The sequence below is a fragment of the Amblyomma maculatum genome, chromosome 6 (assembly GCF_055883805.1).
Source record: "Amblyomma maculatum isolate TAMU_Amacu chromosome 6, ASM5588380v1, whole genome shotgun sequence".
NCBI classification, from domain to species: Eukaryota; Metazoa; Arthropoda; class Arachnida; order Ixodida; family Ixodidae; genus Amblyomma; species Amblyomma maculatum.
The window spans coordinates 24,962,118-24,986,652 of record NC_139349.1 but is presented as its reverse complement, the minus strand read 5'-3'; the positions used below and the strand labels follow the sequence as shown (position 1 = coordinate 24,986,652).

The following is a 24,535-nucleotide window of genomic DNA, read 5'->3' as shown; positions in this document are numbered from 1 at the left end:
TCCCTTACATCGTGCCTTTGTAGTGTCATGGGTGATGCCACTGATGACGGGTGATTGCGACCCAGTCAAGGCCGAAAGGGATCGCGCGCTCCTAAAACCTACTTTGCAAATGAAGTTCAAAGGCGATAAGACATACAGTGATTAATTTTTGAATAAACATCCCAATTATGAATCAGTACGTGTAGTTGACAACAAAAACTGCGAACGTATTTGAAGCAATGCAATGATGATTAGTGCTTGATTGCAGCACTGACTAGCGTGATGTCCAAACCGTAGCATGATACCAAAAAGGGTACTGAACAGGAGTTGTCGCGCTGCAGCTTGGCGCCTACCACTTTTTGCTCAACACGCGACGCAGTCTTGGACTTAACTTCTTTAAGGGTACGTCTACATCATTTGGTGTAAAAACGCATGATGGTAGATTAAATGGACATGAAGTGTCCCTAGCTGTAGATATATTAGCTGAAAGTCGCTGTCTGCGACGGTTGCGCATGTTCCCTCCGTGCATGCCATAGCATGGGCATGCTTGAGCGGAATAGTTCTGAGCTTCGCGCTGAATAACTTATGACTGCTTTTGTGTTAAAAGACGCGAATATACAGCTTTGTGCCAAGTCGGCAGTAAGGCGAGATGTTAATATTGATGGGGTGGACGCAGTGCTTGTCGCCTGGCAGTTTGGCTCCCATTGTCGACGACAACGTGCCCAATGGAACGACGGCGGACTGGCAACGCGAGAGGCTCAGCGTCCTTCTATTGGAGCGGCTGTCAGATCTGCGACGTCCATGCAACATGGGGCGCTGCGGCTCGTACGAGCAATGCCGCGCCTCCCTGCAGCTGACCGCACCGGGCCGGCTGACGCGACTGGAGGACATCCTGCGACGCGTCAAGGCCGTCTACGTGCCAACAAGCAGACACAAGGTGCGGTACTCACACGGCGAAGTTTAACCACTGTGTACTCCTCTTTCAGCTGCACTTGGGGTCTTTGCACGTTTGCTGAGGTGGATCATGGAGTATAGGCTGTTCACTAGCACTGTGTGGTTCACCCGGTAAGTGAAGAGAGAGATTGATTTAGCTGGGCTAAGAGCGAAAATCTGTGGTGCTGACGGACTGAGGGGACAACCGTGTAATCTGTGTTTTTCAACATCAATATTGTTCTATAGAACCAATTTCGGTTAGGCAAGATTTACCAAGGAAATTCTACACAGGTAAAGTTTGGAGGAGGGGGAAGGGGGGGGGGGGGTGAAAAGCAGGAAACACTTTTTGAGGTCTCCGCCAGACAGCTTTTCCGAGAAAAACTTAGTGGCCCTTGCTTGTGTTAAATGTGTAATCCTGATCTATAATTCGCGTTAATGTTGTAGTTTGGTTTTGCAGTGCTCCTTTAGAAAAGAATAAACCGAGGCAGACGAGCAGCCTGCACAAAAAAAAAAAAAAAGCTGAGCGTGAAGCGTTGTCGAGCCTGTAGTGGTTTATATGGAAAGTATATATATATATTACTTATCACCTCCCAAGTGTACCATGCCGAAGAGGATTGCAGTAACAAAGTTGATGCACATTTGGGCTCTGTGTCGAAGAATTTCACCCTAAAATTTGTAGTTTGGAAGTAATAAACTGTTTCCCCATAAACCTACTGTAACTATGCCGAAAGAAATCTTTCTGTTGCAAAAAATAAAAAAAAGCTATTTTCGCTTGAGCTTTACTGCAGTGAGATGATGTTATATTTGTGCTTTTTGTGTACCTCCACAGTGCTTCACGGCAGAAGATGTCCTCAACAGTTTAGTGCCATACGAGAAGAACGAAGAGACGTACGTCGAAAAGGTGGCGGTGACAGTCATTACTCACCTTTCTCAGGGTAAGCGTAGTTTCGTTCAGTGCACTGTTGAATTACTTATAAAACTAATATGTTATTGCTAGCATTTTCGGTGTTTCTTCATTATTTAGAAAGTTCTAGCCACGCCGCTATATAGAAATACACAACAAGCATTTTTATGGACTGTAGCCAGCTATTCAATGGAATAACAGTCTAGCGTGGATTGCTCCATTCTAAACTAGAGCTCAGAGTAATGATTTCAAAGAGCATAGCTGGGCTCAGGGTATGATGAAGCTCTCTTCCATAAGCCTCTCTGTGAGCACGGAAGATGCCAGAGAGTGTTATGCTCTTTTTAGTACAAATTGTGCTTATTGCACAAAGAGGAAATGGGAGATACATGAAATTGGCGCTGAAAAGCAAATAAAGCCGCCGTGGAGCCTTGATTTCAGTGATTTTCGGCTACGTTCTCGAAGTCCTGCGTCTAACTTTTACAGTGGCATCTTCATTTCAGCGGAGTCGAACAAAGTAAACGCGTTCAAGACTTCGTTACGCGCTTCAGACTCCCAGGCCGTCCAAAATAGCCCAGTGCTCTGCCTTACGTCCTGCCTCTCATCTGAATGTTGTGGATTGAAACAACACATTACATCATCACATAAGAAAGGGCAAACTGATTTACAAATGTACCTATGGTTGCCCCTGGCTTGAATTTTTATATTGCTTACTGGAATTAGAGGCGCGCACAAGTCGTCTCAGTTTCAAGTTTACAGCTTGGTAAGAATAGTGATTCTCACTATTTCGCGAATTTTGCACCAAGGCCTCCACCTTTCTCGTGTGTTCCGTTAGCATGTGGCCTTGTTTCCACGTGCTAGATTTCCAAGCCAGAACAAAGCTTTTGGCAAAAAACAAAACAAAACTAGACAGCGGTGTGAGAAAAAGCGAGCGATTAAGTATATACATTGTTATTCTACAAAAAAATGTGAGACAAAATATATGCTGCCGCCGAATGCAAGTCTGTCAGAACGCAGCAGAATTTCAAGATTCCCTTGGAAATCGATCATTTTCTAAGATCAACTTCTGACAGGCATTGTGCGCTATAGAGCCGCGCCTGTGAAACCTTTCAAGAATTTGGAATGGAGAGAGTAAGGGCTGGGTTATCCAACACGTTAGAGAGTAGGCGCGACTGCTGCATGTTGGGTACATCGCCCCTCCTGTGCTTTCGTATTCAGCCTTTGGCCAACCCATGTGTAGATGTTGACCTTCTTATTCTTAAATCTCAGCGTGCAGTCGAAAATTAGTGGGAAGCTTGGAACTTGTTACAGGCGCCAGCAGCAAGCATTCCCTTTCTATGTTTGGGTAACCTATACGAGCAGCACAATAAACTGTCACGGCTACTCTTTCGCACTCCAGAAAAAATATTCTATAAAAAACTGAGACCAGTGGATTTAAATTTTCAAGCTTATTTATATTTTCAGTGACAAGATTTGAACTTTAAATTCCACTTTGTGATGAAGAATGTAAGGTGTCGTGGTGTTAAGCCGCATGATTTTTTTTTTGTAGAGTGTCAAAGCAGGGACGGCGAAATGTAGTGACCCAGGTATGTTTAACGGCAGCGTATTTTCTTGCCTTTGTCGTTCAGGTCATTGCATCGAGGTAGGAGATGCCGTAACGGATTTCCTTGAAGACTTGTTCAAGCGCTTCGGTGACAATTCAACAGAAGTGATGACACAGCAAGGTGATCTTCCCTTGTCTCTCCGTATTCCTTCAATAATCGGGTGGTTCATATCCAACCTTTAAGAAACTAAAGCAGTGTAATCATACTTGATACCGTCGTTAAGAAAACTGTTGATGTTATCAAGACTACAAAAAATTTGGTTTTAGAAATGCGTTTAAACATAACACTGCAAATGTTCTTAACAATTGCTTCACGCGTTGATAATGCGTTCTATTACATGAATAGAGAAATAACTTCTGATCTTCAGTACGTATACGCTTTCGAAGCTGTTCATGTACATTAAAATTACTAGATGAATTATCATTGCCAACTGTTTCTAACCACATGGGATTTGCGATAGCTCTTACGTAGCTCTACTTTGCACTCTATACCCCTCCATTGCGAAAGTCGAGCTTTTTTGGCAAAGCTTTTTTGGCAACTAATCGCACAGATAACGGACTTCTTTTTCTGGCAGATTTTAAGTTAATTCCTGCACACATTCGGGACAGTGATGTCGCGATGCCTCGTCTAATATTTGTTTTAAAACAATTCAGTGTCTAGGCAATATGGGTTTATAGAAGTGGTTTTAATGGAAAACGGCTTTTAGTGACAAAAACTTGTTAAACTAATCGATACTCCAATAATTGTCATTGCACTCGAAAAGAACAGTGACAGAATTAACCATTATTTATATTATGTTTGTCGTAACAAGGAAACAAGCACTCCAAAATTTGCACTTCAACAGCTCTGCTACAACTTCTTAAATATGCAGGGCTATGAGACAAAGCGTCCATTATTAATTTTAACAGCGCGTGCAAGAAGACAAAGCGTCCATGCCCGGCTACACGTCGTACTGCCTATTAATGATTTTGCAAATAGGTAATGTACATAAAACAGTATTTCTTTGTGTGAAGAGAAAGAAGTGCGCAAGGAACATTCCAGTCAGTGGCATCGTTGTCGCTGCGCGTGTTGGACCTGACTGTGTTCGCTGTCGCTGTGTTCGCCGCTGATCTGCCCTGTCCGAGTACCTCAATAAACCCCAATCTTACATTTGGTGGTGGTGCTGGGCAGATCAGCGGCGAACACAGCGACAGCGAACACAGTCAGGTCCAACACGGGCAGCGATCACGATGCCACTGACTGGAATGTTGCTCGTGGACTTCTTTCTCATCACAGTTTGTAATAAATATTCAGCTAAAGAGAGGAAAAACGCCATATCCAAGTAGTCTAAGCATACAATGAATTAGATAAATAGGCTTTCAGATCAAACCTCTTTGCACCAGGATGCTTTTCCTTTACAGAGAAAAAACAGAAAAAAAACAGCCGTTGGCTCGTTATATGTAGCGAAGGCCGGAAACCAGCAAACTAAACCGCGGTCACAAGTTCTTTGAAACTGGTGTTCATTAACACGGTGGTCATAACTCATACTTAACTTTAAATGTTTTATATTCGATTTTATTTTCAGATAAGGCAGTATGGGCCTATACACTTGAAAGGACAATTGATCAAGAAACTTTTTCTTTCTGCTGAACATTCAGGTTTGGAGAGGCTGCTGAAGAAGTTGCGCCTGGCGTCTGATGAGATTGCATACGGCCACAAGCACAAGCATGTGCATGGTGATGAGCATGATCATGATGGTCACGATCATGACCATGACCATGAAGATGAGCACGATCATGATCACAACCACGACAATGACCACGTCCACGATCATCACTCTGGCCACGAGCATGACCACGAGCATGGAGAAAACCACGACCATGTTCACGACCACGACGACGAGAGCCATCACGAACATCACCACGGGAACGAACATGAACATGATCACGACTACGATCCCAGTAGCGACCATCACCACGATAAACATAGCCCGCGTCCACATCCGGCCCATGATGACCACCAGGACAAGAACAGCAGCAGCACAACAGATCAGACGTCTACGCCTCCAGTGTCCAGCAGCCCGATTGATACTCATTCGCACAGAAGCGCAGAAATTGAACAGGCGGCTTTCAGTGAAAGAGACCGCGGCGACCAACCTGTCCACTACCATGTCGAAGCGCACAGTGACCATGACGATGAACACAAAGATTCCAACGCCCGCCATAGGCGGGGCGCGAATAGGTCGCCGCAAGGACGAAGGGCTCCGCATCCTCCCGCCCGCGAACTGATCAGAATAAAACGGAGCGTACCAATTGTACCTGACCACGACATCCATAATCACAACAGTTCTGCCTCAAAGGTAAGCATACCTGCGGCGCCTTTGCGTGCGCCCTTTTTCAACACGATAGCGTTTTCGCCCCGTTCTTCATATAATTCGGTGATGGTATTGCCGGAGTCGGCTTTGCGAGTGAAAATCGAGTATGCCTCTGGAAAGGGGTAGCGGACAGGTGACCAAGTTGCCAGGAGCTGCCGATTTGCATAGCTTTGGGAAAGCTTTGGGATTTGGGGTGGAAATCGAGCTCTCCGGGACCCTTCCATCCTCCGTAATACATGCTACCCTAGGCCGCACAGGTATATTCTAAAGGGACGCTTTATATATAAGTAGGGTGCATGGTCTTTCAGATAATGCGATTGTATACAGTGTATGTTAATAAGTATATGGGAGCAATCTAAGCACAAATAAAAGGATTAATTTTTAAGCGAGTAACTAAACCACTGTACGCAAGCGAGAATCCACAAGGGGAGACACAGCCGGGGGCCATTAACTAGCTGTTAACGCTGTTATGTTATAATGTTTCAACTTTCCCCCAACTTTCTTGGCTAATTTTCAAATATGTATTTCGATTTGTAGCCTTTGCATGGTACTTCCAGAGAGTTTCCAATTATTCTGATGCTAGCACTGGACCATTATGCAAAACGAGAGAACACCTTGAGTACGAATGAAGCGGCGTCTGTTGGGTCACTCTAAAGGTATAAATAATTATGTGCAACATCCATAGGCAGTTTAAACAAAAAAGTACCATGCTACCCAGTAGGAATATACTACCTGGTTTCGCAGCTCGCTTGTCGTACAGATAAAAAACCCACACACTTTGCTGTCCATTCAGAGAGATGACTATCTATCCACAGTGACAGCTTGCTACGTTTAGACGGCCTCGTTTATAGCGACGTCAGATCAGTCATTTTAGTGCCTAGTTTACATCGCCATGAATAGGTTCCAGTACAGCCAGCACAGAACAAGACTAAGTTGCCATGCGGGCGCCTGATTTCTATGCACTGATTCACAGTTTGGAGGCTGAAATCTTGGGAGCGACTTTCTTAGAGGCGAACCTGAACCGTGTGGTTTTCTTAAGAGCATTTTCTCTTTGGCCGCAGTGCTGGACACCCCGCGAGCTGATCCGGCAGTTCGGTTTTTCGGGAAACGGCACCATCAGTAGACACGAGTTCTTCCATTTGTGTCCAGCGCTCATCCAACAAGCTGTCAGTGACGTCTGCCTCCACAGTGCCAGGGAAACGCAGAGGCCGTCCACTGCTGAGCGTGAGTCAAATGTTTCGCACGAGGGCTCAATGATATGCTTCGAAAATTTGGGCGTAGTGTCAAATAATCATGTGACGTGTTAAAAAGTCCCAATATTGCGTATAGCGCATATTGAGCGTCTTTACAAAAAGGGCTAGGGCTGCTAAGTTAGATTCTGTCACTCGTACATTTCAGTTATTACGCTTTCCCTAAAGACAGGATGTCCTGAAAAAATCAGGATATGATTTCTCGTTGTTTCGCAGAGACCTGGAGCTAAAAGGGCGCAATAAAATCCTCTCTTCATGACTACATGCAGAAAACCATGCAGCATGATTACTCTTTTCATGGACGCAGCACGTAAAGGTGTTTTCAATTCGTCGTTATTGTTCCCCTCGTTAATTTAGAGCAGTTATGGCGCGAAAATTGAGTAGGCAGAAAGCAGCGCTTTCAGCAGTTGCTGGCTTTGTCTAGTATATCCGCGACAAGTTCCGGAACGCTGGAGTCAGGCTCTGGGTTTCTTAGGACTGAACCTCGTCTCTCATAAAACGAGAACAAACTAAATAAAAGAAATGGTCCTCAGCGGAATGCTTGCCGAATTCCGCCTAACCAAAGACTGAGGAAGCGAACGAAAAAACTAAAATGGCAACGGATGAGAGTCTTGAAAATTTGTTTCAGATCACGTATTCCTTTTATACTTCGGAAACCAAAATAAAGGGTGAATAAAAACCGGAAATGTCCTCGCAGTTTTGTTACAACTATCATATTATATTTGGCTTTGTCATGCCATTGTTGAAGCATCTGGGCTGTTAGTCTCACGGTTTTGAATGTAATATGCTTTGAGTGTTTATTGTCTCAGCGTTTTAGAAAGATCAGCTATGCCTACCGATTACATGGTCAATTTTAGGTTCTTATCCTGGCTAAAGATTTGTTAAGGTCATATGATTTATACAGTAATTTTGTGTGAAACATAGACCGCATTATCTTACGATTCAATTTCAACTGATTTCGGCTTACTGCATGTCTGTTTTACAATTAGGAGCTGCTGTCTACGATGTCTTAGTTGATCGCTAAAACACTATTCCGTTTGCGAGCTATCACCGGCGCGGGTGAACAGTGCAAATTATTTTTTGAACAGCACAGTGACCGAACTGGTGCATCAATGAGAGCTGTGCAGGAAAATTATGCAGCTTGCGGTATTGCTTCACAGGGTTCTGGTTGCTGTGTGCAGCATGCTTTATAATCTGTGCGTACTTTGGCCGCAGTGTACGGCTACGGGACGCTATCCGTGTTCATTATCAGCTTGTGCTCGCTGATGGGCGTGCTGCTGCTGCCGTGCTTGGCACGACACGCCTACTACTACATCATGATGGGCTTCATCGGGCTCTCATTCGGCACCATGACTGGTGACGCCTTCCTGCACCTCATACCCCAGGTGAGCGGGGCTTCGTACTTGCCTCAAACCTAAACGAGCGGCAGTTCTGAAGCAAAGCTTTGTGCTTCGCTCTGTACCGTTGAAAGCGGCAAAGAAAATGAAGTCTGAGCATGCAGAGCACTTGCCGTCGTCATTATTTCCCCGTCTAATTCCTCCTATCAACTCGTTGATTCCGGCGTTTTAGTGCGCAGCACTACTAGTCGCAGTCACGGATTTCGCCGATGTCTGTCCGAAACCGCTCACTCTCTCTTTCTCTCTGTCCATCCATCTCTATTTGAACTTGAAAAGGAGGAAAAGGAAATGGCAACGCTCTCATCACGCGACTTAACACTGAGGGGGGTGGAGCGGCCGCATAGATGCACCCAGTGAGAGAGACAGTGAGAGAAGGGCGTGTGCAGTTGCGGACGTGGCGGCCGTCGCTGGGCAGCGTTGCACAAGCGTGTATCTCCGGAGTGAGCAGCGGTGTGTCGTGTGTCGCTCGCGCGTCCTCAACTACGACATCTCTCCCCTCGCATCAATCACTCCTCAGCCTTCACGGACAGCAGACGTGCACGCGCGGGGCTCCTGGACTTCGGCTCCGAACTGCTCGCCGCGTCATGAAGCAGCTTGTGCTCAAATCCGCGTCTAAGCAGTGCTACTTCGCATTTGATTAACTATACAAATCGGCCGTAATTTTGTTCTTTTAAGTACAAATAATGCGAAATTTTATATTTACTACGGAAATAAATTCTAAGATAGCTTTCCTGAAACAGGAAAATGTCTGCGGGAGCGCTGTATTTTTCACAAGCCCAATAATTTGCCACTTTTGTGATATGCATTGGAAGACAGGAAAAGTGCAAAAACTGAACATCGTACTTGATACAATAAACCCTTCGCTATGTCACTTCAAAGAATTATCTTGCAAACGCGATGTGCCCTGAATAAATACAACTAAATGTGCAGAAATGTTTCAGTCGCACAACAATATGGCAGGTTTCAGATCAGAATTGCTATAAATATTTTATTATTCTTTAGGGAGGAAGCAATTTTCCCAGATCTACATTTAGCACATCATTTTAAAGACGTACTAGATATTGAGATATACGAATGTCAGCAGGAACTCACTATTATCAATTTTTTGGTCAGTTTCTGTTCGTTTCAATACCTAGCTCATATCCCCGATACATCAGTTCACAACTCCGCTTTTGTTTTTGGGGAAGAGAAGGCGTAAAGCTTTTGCCTGCAGTGTCATCCTCAAGGAAAAAGTATTTTGCGGCTCAAACCCGAAATCACAATTTTTTTTCTCACATAAATTATGAGGAAAGTGACGTGCCCTCGTGAGCAGTACACTAAACACGCTGCAGAAAGAAAACTGCTTAGCAAAATTGCCGCCAGTTGCCGCGACCTGTCCAGACACCTCGCTGCGCCATCTCGGTGATTCCATGCGCCACGTACAGCGCGCGTATTTCAAATTCTGGTGTTTTGGAAGCAGACTAAAATGTTCTTGAAAGAAGAAAAAACACAGCTCTTGACAAGCTAAGCATCTACTCGGGCAACCGTAGCGACAACCATAAAGATCTTTGTCAAGCACATTTTGTTGTACTGATGTTTGTTGCGGTTTCGACATGCAATGCGGGGATTAGGACTCGTCAGGAGACCAAATATCCGTTAGCCTGTACCCGCGGGCACCACCACCATTTGATGTTCGAAATAGAACATGATGCTAATTATGTGTTCAGAAATATTTTGCATTGAGAATATACTGGAACCACCTGCAATGCTCAAGTAATGAGCGGAACGACACAACCTTGTTGTGTCGTTCCAACGCACTAACTGATTGGAATAAATGCTTCATCTGTTGTTTCATCACTATTTTTACGGAATGCACGCGCATGGGTGGTCGGAAATGGCAATTTCAGGGAAGCATAGTTTGCTTATAATATAAAGGGGTGGTGGATCGGGCTAGTTGTTGCGTGATCCGCCTTTTCGAAGTACGAGAATCGATATGGACAAAGCGACACGCAATCGGCTCGCTGGCCGTTGAGTTATTGTGAGCAACGGTAATAGCAAAGGGGTTGCCATTATTTTCCCGACCACATGAAACTATGGCTAATGTATGACGATGTATGAATACATCGGCTGCATGTGGGAAAACATTGTTTAGATACGGTCCTTGTTCCTGGGAGACGAGCGACTCTACCACAGAATCACATTTTTTTTTTGTTGAGAAATATATTTCAGCCGGGTAGAAAAGGGTAATAGTGATACCTGGGCAAAGTTTTATGTCCTTGAAGATCTTGAGTACAGTTTTCGGCTCTACCACTGTCGCTCGTGCGCCCCCCTCCCACCAACCCACTTATTCACACACACACACACACACACACACACACACACACACACACACACACACACACACACACACACACACACACACACACACACACACACACACACACACACACACACACACACACACACACGCACACGCACACGCACACGCACACGCACACACGCACACGCACACGCACACGCACACGCACACGCGCACACACACACACACACACACACACACACACACACACACACACACACACACACACACACACACACACACACACACACACACACACACACACACACACACACACACACACACACACACACACACACACACGCGTGCGCGCACACGCACGCGCCACACACTTCTTTTGACCATATTCGCGGAACTTGTTCGCAAGAAACAAAGCGCCCTTATTCCTTTATTCCAGGTGCTTGGTCTGCACAGCCATGACGAAGGTCACGGAGAGGGGGCCCATTCGCACTCTCACGACCACGACACCTTAGTTCCCGAGTACATGTGGAAGCAGCTCGGTCTCATTGGAGCTGTTTACGGCCTCTTCATCTTCGAGGCCCTGAGTGCCATATTTGGCGGTGAAGAGGTATGTAAGGTCTAATGATGTCGATACCCTTGCTCTATGCACATCAACGCGTCAATAGTGCACAGGAACAGGCCAACCATCAGGCAATACGCCGTGGTCAGTTAACAGCAGTGCCAATCCGGAATCACTTCGATGAGTTTTGATGCGTTTGCAGGTCCATTTAATCACAACTTGCACTTTCAAAGGCCCGCATTCACATCCCTGTGCAATAAATGCTCATTGTAGTCAAATCGAAGGTTTGTTGGGCTAAACTGATATATTACTTCAAGTGCGACCGAGAAGTGAGTTTACATAGGATGCCATCATTACATCACTCAAGCTCTTGTGCCCCTCAGTACTTCAGTTGTCAATGATGTTACGTCTACAGACAGGTAGTTTAAAGATGTGATGGTAACCTCACTTGCAGCATTTCTGAACTTCGGCACCTCACCCTCGCTCTTGCATAACGCCTTTAATTTATTTCAGAGCGACGGTCACGGACACAGTCATCTTCCAAAAAACATCCCCGAGGACCTTCACATGACCAAAGTGTCATCGAAGACTGAGTCCAGCATTGAACTGGTAAGTAATAGTCGATCCGTGTTATAGGAGCGCGAGCACAAGAAAATTCACAGTAATTATAATGAACTAGGGTATTTACTGATTGAGTACTCTTGAAACGTTTATTTAGTATTTCACATTGTTTTCCAGGTCCTTAAGTTGTTTTGTTACTCAACACGGCCTGTCTACAGATAGCAGTGCCCTTGAACAGGTTAGGCAACTATCACTGCAGATACTGATGCGATAGCGATGCGAACTTTGTATTGCACTAGTGTGGACAGCGGTTTGGTCCGTTTATGGACTTTAACTTCTCAAAATGACTCAGTGTATGAGAGACGTTGGATGGAGGGCTACAGAAATTCCGATCATTTGGGGGTCTACAATGTGCACTCACGTCTCACAGTAGACGGGCGCCTTGCTTTTCATGTACATTGAAAAGCAGCTTCCGTTGCAAGGATTTGATCCCACCTCCTTGTGTTGACAGAGCTACTGCGGTGTGGCGATTGTACATGACAGCATGCTATGTTCACGAATAAAATCGAAAAGAAAAAGGAAATCCGAAATGAAGTAACTTTGTATCCCAGTTTGTTTCAATTTTATACAACGGACATTTTTTTCTGCTGTCGGAAAAGCGGCGGTGTTATGTTCTTTGCCTATTATGTGGCATAGAGTGGGCGTGATTTTTAACATTCGCATTGCTTAACTTGAACTGCATCATTCAGTTCAGTTCAGTTCAGGCGTTCAGTCGTGTCCGACTCTTCGTGACCCTATGGACCATGTCACGCCACGCTTTCCGGTCTTTCACTATCTTCTTAACATCACATAGCTTCATCTGCAATGCCTCGAGAATGCCATCTAACCATCGCGTTCGCTGCCTACCCCTTCTCCGGCGACCCTCAACCTTTCCCAACATCAAATCTTTCTCCAGCGACTCCTCTCTTCTCATCAGATGACCAAAGTAGCTGAGCTTTAACTTTAGAATTTGACCCTCCAATGAGCAGTCAGGGTTTATGGTCGACAATATCGACTGATTTGATCTTCTGGCAGTCCAAGGAACTCTTAAGAGTCTTCGCCAGCACCACAATTCAAACGCGTCAATTCTTCGGCGGTCAGCCTTTTTCACAGTCCAACTCTCGCATCCATACATCACAACTCGAAAGACCATAGCACGGGTTATACGGATCTTGGTTGGCAGACTAATGTCTCTGCTCTTTACTAGGCGGTCAAGGCTAACCATTGCTCTCTTTCCCAGAAGCAGGCGTCTCCTAATTTCATGGCTGCAGTCTCCTTCCGAGGTAATCTTGGCGCCCAAGAACAGAAAATCTGTCACAGCTTCCACTTCTTGTCCATTGATGCTCCAGGACCTGATAGGGCAAGACGCCATGATCTTCGTCTTTTTAATGTTCAGTTACTTCTTATTTAAAACATTTAGGATCCTCTTTTGCAATCCACCTCAGCGTTATTAGCCAGGACATTTTCGATAATGTGAGCTATATTATTTCAACTCCAATAAATTATAAAACTTCAAAAGAAGTCTCACAGGAATTCACATCTTTACTGGAGTAACGTGCAGTGTGTTAATCTATAACCTGATGTAAAAGATTTAAGAACCTCGAGAATCCTCTGCAAGAGGCTTTCTATTGATCGGAAATGCTGTTGGAGATTCTGCTTTTCTGGGAGAAATTTTACTGATGGGTTTCTTGTCTGTAATTCGAAGTGACTCGAGTAAAGGAAATTGCCCTTCTTCAGGCAATTCGAAAACAAATATCGACAAGAAGAGAATTCGCGCATAGTTTCGCGACATTTTAGGAACCTAAGCTATTCAGCGTTTCTCAAAGAACCGGACGGTTTCAGCTCCTACTGTAAAAATCAGGCAGGATATAATGATTTTCAGTCTAACTTATTAGTTATCGGTGACTATATATATATATATATATATATATATATATATATATATATATATATATATATATATATATATATATATATATATATATATATATATATATATATATATATATATATATATATATATATGTGTAAAACACTTTTAAGAAGTGAACCAGCAGCTTTATGGTTATCGCAATCGCTCTCTACATACGCTACTGACAGTGAATGTGCTGGCTTGCTGGTGGTGTGATATGGATGCAGCGTCGTAGTGGTGCTGTAAGGAGTACTATATGAATAATTTCTATTCTACTTTGGACTGTCCTTCGGGGCTAAAAAAGACAATTCAGCTTGGAGAAAACCAAGTTGTTTACAAAGTTAATTTTAGTACGAAGATCTCCTACGCAGGATGTACGCAGTGCGATACAGTGACCACAACTGAGAGTAAATGTAGCTAGAGTATGCTTCAAGGTGTTCTTGTTCTAAAGTGCGCAGTCCTATTTTAACCATACTACGAGCTATTACACAGTGCCTCTGGTATTTTAAGAGAACAGGCCAAACTAATGAAGCTAGTTTTCATGACATTCGTTTCCTGAGGAGTCTTCAATGGCTGCAATCATCGCACTTTAAGTTCGGTTGTGAATTAATGTACGATCACGGCCTGTATTGTCATGGGGAACCGCGCTATAAGTTTTGCTCATACTCTAGAGCCCGAATTCATAAATTTAGTAGAGCAACCTTATCCACAATTGCCCAGCGCTAACTACTGGACAAAGGCTGAATGTGGCATATGAGTATATAATAGGACAAAAAACAAGTTATCCTCGCAAAAAATGTACACATATTGTGGCATCTGTCAATGCTCGACCACTTACTTGCATGTTGACATTTTCCTTATCTTGTCATAAGCTGGCAAGCAGGCTCAACATGTTGGCTCAAGTAATGCGCTAAAAGTATTTTGGAAAATCACAAAAAGAAAAAAAAATCGGGCAAAGCTCGCGAAGAGAACCGTGTTCGAAGCTCTTTAGCCATGAGAGCAATCGTAGCGTGTGGAAGCGCGGCGACAAAACGCCAGTGGAACTGCGAGCACCGACCAGATCCCCGACCCAGTCATCGAAATGCATCCCCTCGCTCCCTTCCATTTCCATCACCGCTGCGGCTCTGCTGAAGTGGTTGACTTTGTGGTTGCCGAATATGGTCCCGTGAACGAAGCCGCCACCCGCTCTGAGGCCGTCGAAAGATGCTTGTTCTGCTGTGGGTCTGGAGGTAGGACACCTGATGTTCTACTGAAGGTGGGTCAGGTGTGTAGTGACATGCTGCTGGTTTTCTCTGAAAGAAAGGACGAGAAACATTTTACGGTTGACAAAGAGCTCTAGTGATAATGTGGACGCTTTGACAATATAGCATGATATTCATCTTCAACGGTCTTAGGAAGCGCAGTAATGCGAGTTATGCATGGTACAGACATTGTCGCCATCTAACAATCTTGCAAAGTAACAAAGGGTGGTTCAGCCTACGTGTGTGTCGTAACAGATTTTACTATTGTGTTGTACAGGCGCAGTGCTCGAGCACGCCTTCACTAGCGGTAGACGAAAGCCCGCAAGCCCCGGTTCTAAAGTCAAGAACACTTTGCTGTGGTGAGTATTCCTTCTATTTTTTGTCTTTCATTGTATGGATATTTTACTTATAGTTAATACGATCACCACATGGTGATTTCAGCAGGGTGGCACAAGGGTGATGTAAAACAATGACATGTGTAGAAAAATGCACTGCATGAGCGCTGGTTATACAATAGAAGCCACAATAAATACACAAGGCGCAGCTGACATCAACAACACTGTAGAAAAATGTACAAACCATTTAATAACCAAAGCTAAATTAATACACAAATTATAACACTGAAGAAGCAAAATAGCAAATAATACAAGAAAAAGGATTATTTTAAACTTCCGTATAGAACAACGGAGTTGGTGCTGAAACAACGTTGTTTTTGAGTCAATTCAAGTCGGCTATTTTTCGGGGGAAGATTGGTTACTTGAAGCTGCTTCCACGCGAGGAACATTGGGTTATAGCTAGGTTGTGCTTTAGCAAGGGGTGCATCCGGAACAGAAATATATAATTTTATTTATGTAAGGTTCATAATGGTTATTAAGTAATTGATATAAAAATATCAGACATTAGCAACGATTTCCTTGCGCCAAGGTAGAAAGAGTCGCCTTCCTTAAAAGATCTGTGAGAGATATAATACTACGCGCAGCTCTTCTCTATAACTTTTGTAGTATAGCAGTATTAGCTTTTGTAAAGCGGTCGCAAAATATGATAGCGCAGTCTAAGATAACTAACAAAAAAAAAAGAATTGTGCAAAAAAGTTTTTACGCGACACTGCTTCTTTCACACTGTCCCTCACGTAATGTTTAACTACTGTTTGTAGCAGTATGTTGGTGCGCTTTGTTTTAGTTTATGGCCTTGCAAGCTTCCAATTACACTTGAAATAAACACTCAGAAAATATCGATGGACTCTATTTATTTGGCGCCTGATTTTAAGGAACAGGGCAAATGTACAAAATTGAACTCATGCCAAATGTTGCCCGCAGGCATGTCAACGCTGGCCACAATGGTGATCATCGGCGGCGCAATTCACAATGTTGCTGATGGCCTGGCGATCGGCGCTGCTTTTTCGTCGGGTCTGAAGAGTGGCTTGTCTACCTCGTTGGCAGTCTTTTGCCACGAGCTTCCTCACGAGTTCGGTAAGAAAACTACTCAACAGCCCTGTCCCGCGTGGATTATGATGCGTCAACTTCCGACAATACTGCCTGCAGAGAACATGAAGAGCAAGGGTAGTTGCAAAATATTTCTCAGTTGTCGTTTCACAGCCAGAGTGCCAGTGCACTTACACAATTTTCACCTGTCCAGAGAGCTTTATTTAAAGCACTGCTAATTACCAACTCGCGCGCGACGATCTGCATAACGCCATGATTGCGTTTTTCGCAGGAGACTTCGTGGTTCTAATCTCCACTGGCCTGGGCTATCGTCGAGCGCTGTTTCTCAACTTTATGTCTGCATTAGCGGCCTTCGGCGGGCTCTATGCTGGATTTTTGTTGGGAGAAGAAGTGGCTGCCAGGGACTGGATATTGACCGTCACTGCAGGCATCTTTCTTTATGTTGCACTTGTAGACATGGTGAGTACACGTGGAATTGTTTCAGAATTGCTGCGCCAGCTGTTGTTTTTGCTGTGTGGAAATTTGGAAAGCTACACGTTCGCACATTTCTCGTGCTTAAGGACCTCGCAGATGTTTATATGTACAAAATGGTGATCATATTCCAATGCTCGGAATGCACCAGGGTCGCCATAGGATTATAACTGCGGGTTTTAGTGAAGAGGAATTGAGAAAAAGGGTTAACTTCGAAAAAGCGTCGATGTTTTGATACGCAAGATATCTGCCAGATTTGCGTTTAGTGAAATAATGTTATATAGCAATTATTTTTATAACTTCCATTTTATTAGTTCTTACGAGTTCTGATTATTACAGTAGGTCTGTTAGTATACGCCACTAAACCCGAGCAATATTGAAGCCAATATAGGTGCTTTGTCTAATATCACCTACTTTTTCACATTCTCTTTTTAGTGCGGAACCAGGCGATGAATTTGTCGCGCGTGGTTCAGAGTACCGTTCATTTGCTGTCGAAAACAATCCCGGATACGGTTAGGCGAAGAGAAGCCTAAAATGTTCTGCCGTAAAGCGCGCATTTCAAAATTATATAGTTTTGGAGGTTTCCTAAATAAACGTTTTGGTTTCGCTCACCAGAGAACTTGTAAATAGACAAGGTGTTTGCTCTTATAAAGATTTAGCGTACCTGCACAGTTTTTTCCTTACTTTTGTACTGTCTGAGCTCATGCATTTTCGCTGATTTATATTTTAAAGAGAACCATTAGAGGTCTCTGCTTTGCGCAGGCATCAAAATTCTTTTAGTTTTAGCTTCTTTTTTTGGAAATCATTCTCAGGAAATTGTAGGAATTATTTGGTGTTCGAGCAGATTTTTTTTTGAAGTCGTCGGCTTTATTTTTTTTTACTGACAGTATGTAGCTAAAAACATGCAGTGCTGAGTATAGGTCAGGCTTAAAGGTTACACGAAAATTCAAAATTCACATCTCTTTGCTAATGGAGTTCGTGAGCCATTATTGAACCCCGACGAGTGACACGAGCAAAGCATAAAACGCGTCATCATTACGAGCCAACGAAACAACCAAAGTGTGGCAAATAAATTTTAGCGAAAGAACATGCAAATCAAATCGCAGGCTTTCATCCCCTATCTTCTAGTAGTTCTATGGTGCTAGCACCAAACTACGCTTCATTAACCTTCGTTTTGTGCGATACATTGATTTGGCCAGAGAAGCAGTCACTCGCACTGGCTGCGTTTCAGACGGAGTCGGTGCTAGCCGCCACTGACCGCCGCTGAAAAGTAGGAAGATACGGAGATCCCACAGGCATGGTCAGGGAACATGTCGGGGCCTGGCAGGGACCGCTGTAGCGGCGATGCTGACGAGCTTTGTTACCGCATTGTAAAAAAGGTAGCACCGAGTTCTCCAGTAGAGCACTTGCTCGTCAGGTCAGGATGAGGGTGTGGGAAACTTCCACAAAACGCATTGTCCTCTACTTAGACGCTCGCTCTAATTGCTTTCATAGCGGCCGGAGAGTGAGTAACTAAAACTTTATTAAATGCATGGGGATCTTTTATCTTCGCCTCTTCAGTCGAGGCTGATGAACGGTTGGTTTACCCCAGTCAAGAGCACCACTGGCTTCCGCCAGTTTGCGAGCTCTTGTGACCAGGTAGAGCTGAGCCTCCGGGTCAGAGCTGCCAGCAAAGCCTCCCACTGCCTTTCATTTGGATTTGAAACAAGCGGCCGGAGAAAAGCCTATTGAAGCGTTGGAGAAAAAAATAATTTCGTTGTTGTATGTGATTCCAACGCCACCGGCAAAAATGTACCTCCTGATGTCGACGCCTTACACAACTCTGCCACCACCGTATCTTATCGAGCCGCATGAGGGCACAGGGAGCCATTCCGTTATGAACATTAGTCGCCAGGTGCGCTTAAATAGTTGAAACCGCCACTAGCGAGTGTGTTCTACCCGTGTCACCACCACGATTATGACCGCGCTGATCGCACAGATCGAAAAATGGGCAGTACAGTTTGATCTCGGTGTACTCTCTGAAAAGAAAGTCCATCTAGCTTATGTGGCTGTCTATTGGGGGTCGTAAAACTTTTAAAGTTAAGTTGGAGCTTTGGCATAAAATAAACATTTATTGCGTATTCATTGCTTTTAAGATACGCTTTTCTAAACTGATCCCCTTTCTTAGAATTACGAAAGAATTCCCAAGCAACCTCATCAGTTTCTGTATCCTTTAGTTTGTATTGATGCCCTTTTTGACATTGCTTGAAACCTTACATCGTTTGCCTCTTTTGATGTACAGTTGCCAGAGCTCAAGCAGTACAAAGGGAAAAGTCCTTTCAAAATGTTCATCGTCAAGAACATCGGTGTACTGGCCGGCGTTGGAATAATGTGTGTGATTGCTATATACGAGGACAAGCTCAACATATAATCACCCACAACGTGGATCCATTGTGCCAGCAATCAATGTTGCCTGCAAGAGACAAGCTCACTGAACTAATGCGTGGCGACCACATGTGAACTGCACTGCGCAAGACCTTTTTGAAGTGAATATCTTGCTGGGTTATGTTTTTTTCTGCCAACCTCTTCATTTCGCGCCTACTGTGTCTTAAGTAGGCTTCATTCCTCAAGTCATTACAAGTTCGATTACCAGGGTTTCTTGCAAAAGCACTTTATAAACTTTCTCATCACCATTTCGTGCTATCTGACTGACTGCGTGGTGTATGAGTGTCTTTATTACGGGAGATTTGACTTCGTGGTTGCCAGCATAATAGCATAAAAAAGGTTTGAAATTGAAATGCCATATTTTGTTGGCTCATGAAGTCTGGGTAAGAGTGATGTTTGCTTTATGATCACTGCAGTGAGCATGAAAGGCGTAGTGTATATTGGAAGGGGACGTACGAGGATGATGGCGTTAAGACATAAAATCAAGATTTATTCACGATGCTTTAGCTTATATGTGGATCAATACGAAAGACAAAAACACTGGAAGCGGTGAGAAGTTATCAAGTCGTACGCCGAAATAAAGACAGAAATTAGGCTTTTGTGTGCGAAAGTTTAAATGGTGCCGATAAAAAATATTTTGACAGACCGAAAAAAATTTAAAAGGAAAATAATAACTAAAGTAATCGCTGTTTAGAAAGCTGGGGTATATGCTAATAAGTTGTACTCTGGTGAACCGAATTTCAGCTGAACGAATAATTGTCTGGTGTCTATTAAAATCTTAAAAATGGCCTTTACTCAGTCCAGGATTCATCGAGCATTCTAGGCGGCGTTGTTATGTAAAGTTCTCCTCATATCGGTAATAGACTGTGTAGACGCTGAAAAAACGGCGGCCGCTGACGAGTTTGTAAAAGATCGAGTGTGTTAGGCGCAAGTATTGTTTGTGGCCCATTTCTTGTATGCGTCCCAGATAGTTCTGAAGTTTGGGATGAAAGAACGAAACACATATGGCTGGATAAATTAGTAGGTAAGATATAGGTCCAGAGGCTGCAGTATTTCAAAATACTGCAGCGTCTTGAGGGGCTTGAGGGGCAAGTTGAGCCTGCTTGCCAGCTTATGGCAAGAGAAGGAAAATGTCAACATGTATGTAAGTATTTGTTTAGCCCAAAACTTCTACCTTACCTTTGGCGGGGTTTTCTCCAGGCTATGTTGTATATACTGTGATTATGAGCCGAGCTCAATTAGTGCTTTGGGTTTCACTAAAGTTTAGAACCGCTTCTGCTTTTTATTTTTCGACGCTGGTAATGGTCTCCTGTTTGTTGCTTTTGAATGTTGTATTTTGAAGCTTCTTCAGCACGATATCTGACTTCATCTAGCCAAAGCTGCTGAATCATCAAGCGATGACCACCCGCCATTCGAATTAACGATGGCTAGCTAGTGAAAATGCTATGATAAGGAGCGAAGTAATGTGGACTAGTCAGCTCTTGGAGTAAAGAGCATCCTGCATTTGCGTAACTTGTAACGCAGGAGAATCTTTGGCACTAGCCAAAAGGTTTCTTAGTTACTGATAGTAACATGGGATTGCAGAATTTTCGCTGGACAAAAGTATCACAATTTTTTGATGCATTATAGTTGGTTACCTTGCTTTTAATTTGCACACTGTTTTTGTTCTTGCTGCATAAACGTGGACAATGGTCACATTTTTACCTTTTGTAGACTCATATTACGTGCAGTGAGGAAATTCCTATTACTGCGTTCTTTCTTCATTCCTGCCAGCTTAGTGCCATACCATACTTCCCAACTTTTCAATACTAAGACTGGTAGGTAAGAAATTAATTAAGCCTCGTTTCTGGGCAAAGAAATAATATAGGGCGAGCAGCTCACAATTTGAATAGTGAACTGTGCAAAACGAAGCCACGTGAGACTTCTCTGGCCTTTGCTTCTTACGTGTTGTGTGTTAGCCACGCCTGACGCATCTATGCGATGGTTCTTTGCTTTCAAAACTAGCGCCCTTTCGCAAGAAATCACAGGCGTGCACAGAACGCAAGCAATAGGACGGTGGAAAATTTAAAATGCAGGGGCGAGTGGGGTATGCATTTTGCCCCATGTTTTTTCCTGCTATCCAGAACACACGCACAGGGGCTACGTGAACTTAAGCCCCGCAAACGGCCTTCACTGCGGCTGCATAAGGGGCGTAGACCTACAAATTGAAGATGCACTGAGGCGATATACATCATATATCATCATGTTTCCCTAAGAGTTTCAGTATACATGCGGCACATTATGGCCTTAGTTGCCTACGCACCATAACACCCTACACATTACAACACCCAATACGCATGCATTACACTTATAGACGTTTTCTGCTGTATGGAGACCAGGAAACTGATTTCTTGGGAATGCAACCGTCGTTCGGCAATCAGACTTCCTATATTCAGTCACACTAGTTATGTATACATAACGGCGTTGTATCTATGCTTCATACACGAAGTTTGCGAAACAATAAAATCTTGTACTTAAGCGCGCTCTTTCGACGGGAGAACCGCACTCTTTACCGTGTTATGATTATTTTGTGATAAATGCCTCTGTATAAACGATTCATATTTGTACATCAGTGTATAGAAAGAAATCAATAAATATTTTTTTAAAAATGTCGTTTGTCGTTTATAGCAGCTGAGAAGTCGTATTCGGGCCGAGTCCTTTCGATGCAGGATTCTAGGCTGAAAACGAACTTTGGAGCAATGGCGTAGGCAGTGAGCCCGTTCAGCCACCACCACCACCACCACCACCACCACCACCACCACCACAATCATCATAATTATCAGCCGTTCTATACCCACTGCCGAGCGAAAGCTTCTCCCATTTTCCCCTAATTTACCCGGTCATGTGCTAGCTGCATATCTTTCAACTGGCGCATAAGAGTGTGGTGTCAAGTTCTTTGGCGGCATTATCCATTAACGTAGGTTGTGTGTAAGTAAAGTGTACGACGAACACACTTTATGCATTTCAATGCGTAAGCATCAGGAGCGGGCGAAAGGTCCACACTGTTTTTTAAACCTCAACTACATGACAGATGGCAAGTGACATGAGAATCGTGACGCCTACTGTGGTTGTTACACGGAAGAGCTGTCTTACATTTCACGTCATGTGACTGTCACATGCTGTGGTTGGCACGTGACAAAGGGAATAGAGAAGAATATCCGTTCTCTTTTACGGGGAAAGATGACATACAAGAGTTGAGGATAGGAAAATACCATTATACTAGAAATATCCTGTATATAGCACAATACTGTAATATCCTAAGGAACTCACGCTGACACAAGGCAAGTCTTCAACGTGCCCCTCTTTAATGTATATAAATTTAGTAGAAAAGATATATGCTCTCTTAATTGCTTCAAATCAGGGTAATTTAAACACAAAATATAAAACAAAAACCTGTTCCTAGAACCTAGAATACGAGATATCAGCAGCACGGTCGAGTGACCGTTACACACGCAGCTTTAAAAGTGGCTGCTACGTTATACAGCAGTGGTTTTTTGTCATATTTTGGATCCTCTCAGCGGGAACTCGGTGGACCAAACTGCCAGTTGTACGTTTGCGACTCAGCTCGGTCCCTATTGCTTTCCTTGGTGCCCTTTTGGGATTTCGCTCCCTTGAGAGGTCGTTCAGAGGACATTGATCATGATTTCTCAGGCCTTTCAAGAGTGCGTGCCTGCGTTGGCGATGCAATTAATTGGAGATGGCATAAGCAGAATAATCAGCTTCCGTGATTCACATCATTTAAGAAGAGCCAAAAAGCCAATTTCGTTTCGGCAGTAAATTGTTTGCTGACCGTCTAGAGAAATAACGTCTGTAGCTGACATTATCAATAAAAATAGCCTACTGTCAAGCTCCGAACTAATTTGAAGTAATCAAATAATGCTTCTTCCGGATGTTACAATTACAGGTGCGAAAAAAGAAAAAAGAAAACAGCCGAGGACATTTTTGGCTTAGTCTATAAACTTACAGTGTCGCTGTTTGAAGCGAAATACGGAGCCATCACTCGTGGTTCTTGATCAGTGAGGTCATCACACCGTTGTGCCTCAGGAGAATGAGAAGAGGTCCTTTTTGTCTCAGAGTCCATTAAAAGATTACCATTGTTCTAATGTTCTGTACGATAGGGCGTCAAAACAATGCTTAGCCACAAAAATACATTGCTGATAAGCAACATACGAAAAAAGAGAGATCGTCCTGAAGACATTACTTTAAGGAAAAAAACTAGATATGACTTAAAATGCAAAATTAGAACAGTAGAAGGCAAGGTAGCCCCCCTCCCCCTCCTCCGCCCCCTACTTATTTGTTTTTCATTTTTTTTTCTTCCTCGAAAAAATTGAATAAAAACAACTCAGACAAAAGGCTACGAAAACTTAATGATCAAGGTTACATAAAATGTTCGCACTAACAGTGCAGTAAAATGAACACCTTTTCGACCACCCTGTAGCATCGCAACAATAATTAGAAACATTTAGGCATTCACTGGTGGCTTCTGAAAGCAATAAGGAATAAGTTTACAAATTAACAAGAGAATGGTCATTAATTAAAGAAAAAAAATGATCACTGAGAGATTGTCTTATTTGAATAGAGTGACGACAACGACAGCGGTTTCGCGAAACCTGCAAGCGGCATTTTATCATTTTTCTAGTGATGGTCATCCTCATCATTATCAGCCTGACATACCCACTGCAGGGCGAAGGCCTCTTCCATATTTCTTCAATTGACCCGGTTTTGTGCTAGCTGCATTTACTTGACCGCTGCGAACTTCTTAACCTCATCCGTCCAGCTAACTTTCTGCCGCCCCCTGCTACGCTTTCCTTCCTTTGGAATCCAGTTTGTTACCCTAAGCGACCATCGGTTATCCTCTCTTCGGACTACATGCCCTGCCCATGCACATTTCTTCTTCTTGATTTCCACTAGACCGAGGTGATTGAATGTTACTGACCGTTTATAATTTTCTTTGCGTCCCAGTCAGTGTTCTTGTTTATTGAAATTTGTAGACAAATACTGTTTTGCGAGGGACGAGGCTAAAGTTGCCATAAATATCATTTGCCAAGGCCTTAGGCCCCACAGTTAACGAGCAATCCAAGCACAGAGCAGCACAAAGTAATCGGTGACAGGTTGGGATGTAATGCAAATA

The 24,535-nt window shown here is 43.7% G+C and overlaps 1 protein-coding gene across 3 annotated transcripts in view; it reads left to right on the top strand.

The window, feature by feature from the left end:
- The window catches only part of LOC146185282 (zinc transporter ZIP10-like), a 75,757-nt gene extending 53,741 nt beyond the window's left edge, over nucleotides 1-22,016 (top strand). For all 3 annotated transcript variants that reach the window (XM_084606224.1, XM_084606225.1, XM_084606226.1), the window contains 12 exons: nucleotides 656-916; nucleotides 1,742-1,847; nucleotides 3,442-3,537; nucleotides 5,055-5,755; nucleotides 6,832-6,994; nucleotides 8,236-8,405; nucleotides 11,153-11,323; nucleotides 11,789-11,884; nucleotides 15,306-15,387; nucleotides 16,345-16,497; nucleotides 16,742-16,929; nucleotides 19,223-22,016. In XM_084606224.1, the coding sequence (XP_084462350.1) occupies nucleotides 656-916; nucleotides 1,742-1,847; nucleotides 3,442-3,537; nucleotides 5,055-5,755; nucleotides 6,832-6,994; nucleotides 8,236-8,405; nucleotides 11,153-11,323; nucleotides 11,789-11,884; nucleotides 15,306-15,387; nucleotides 16,345-16,497; nucleotides 16,742-16,929; nucleotides 19,223-19,351 (2,316 nt within the window). In that variant the 3' untranslated portion in view covers nucleotides 19,352-22,016. The remainder of the gene's footprint in view (nucleotides 1-655; nucleotides 917-1,741; nucleotides 1,848-3,441; nucleotides 3,538-5,054; nucleotides 5,756-6,831; nucleotides 6,995-8,235; nucleotides 8,406-11,152; nucleotides 11,324-11,788; nucleotides 11,885-15,305; nucleotides 15,388-16,344; nucleotides 16,498-16,741; nucleotides 16,930-19,222) is intronic.
- Nucleotides 22,017-24,535: the final 2,519 nt, after the last annotated feature.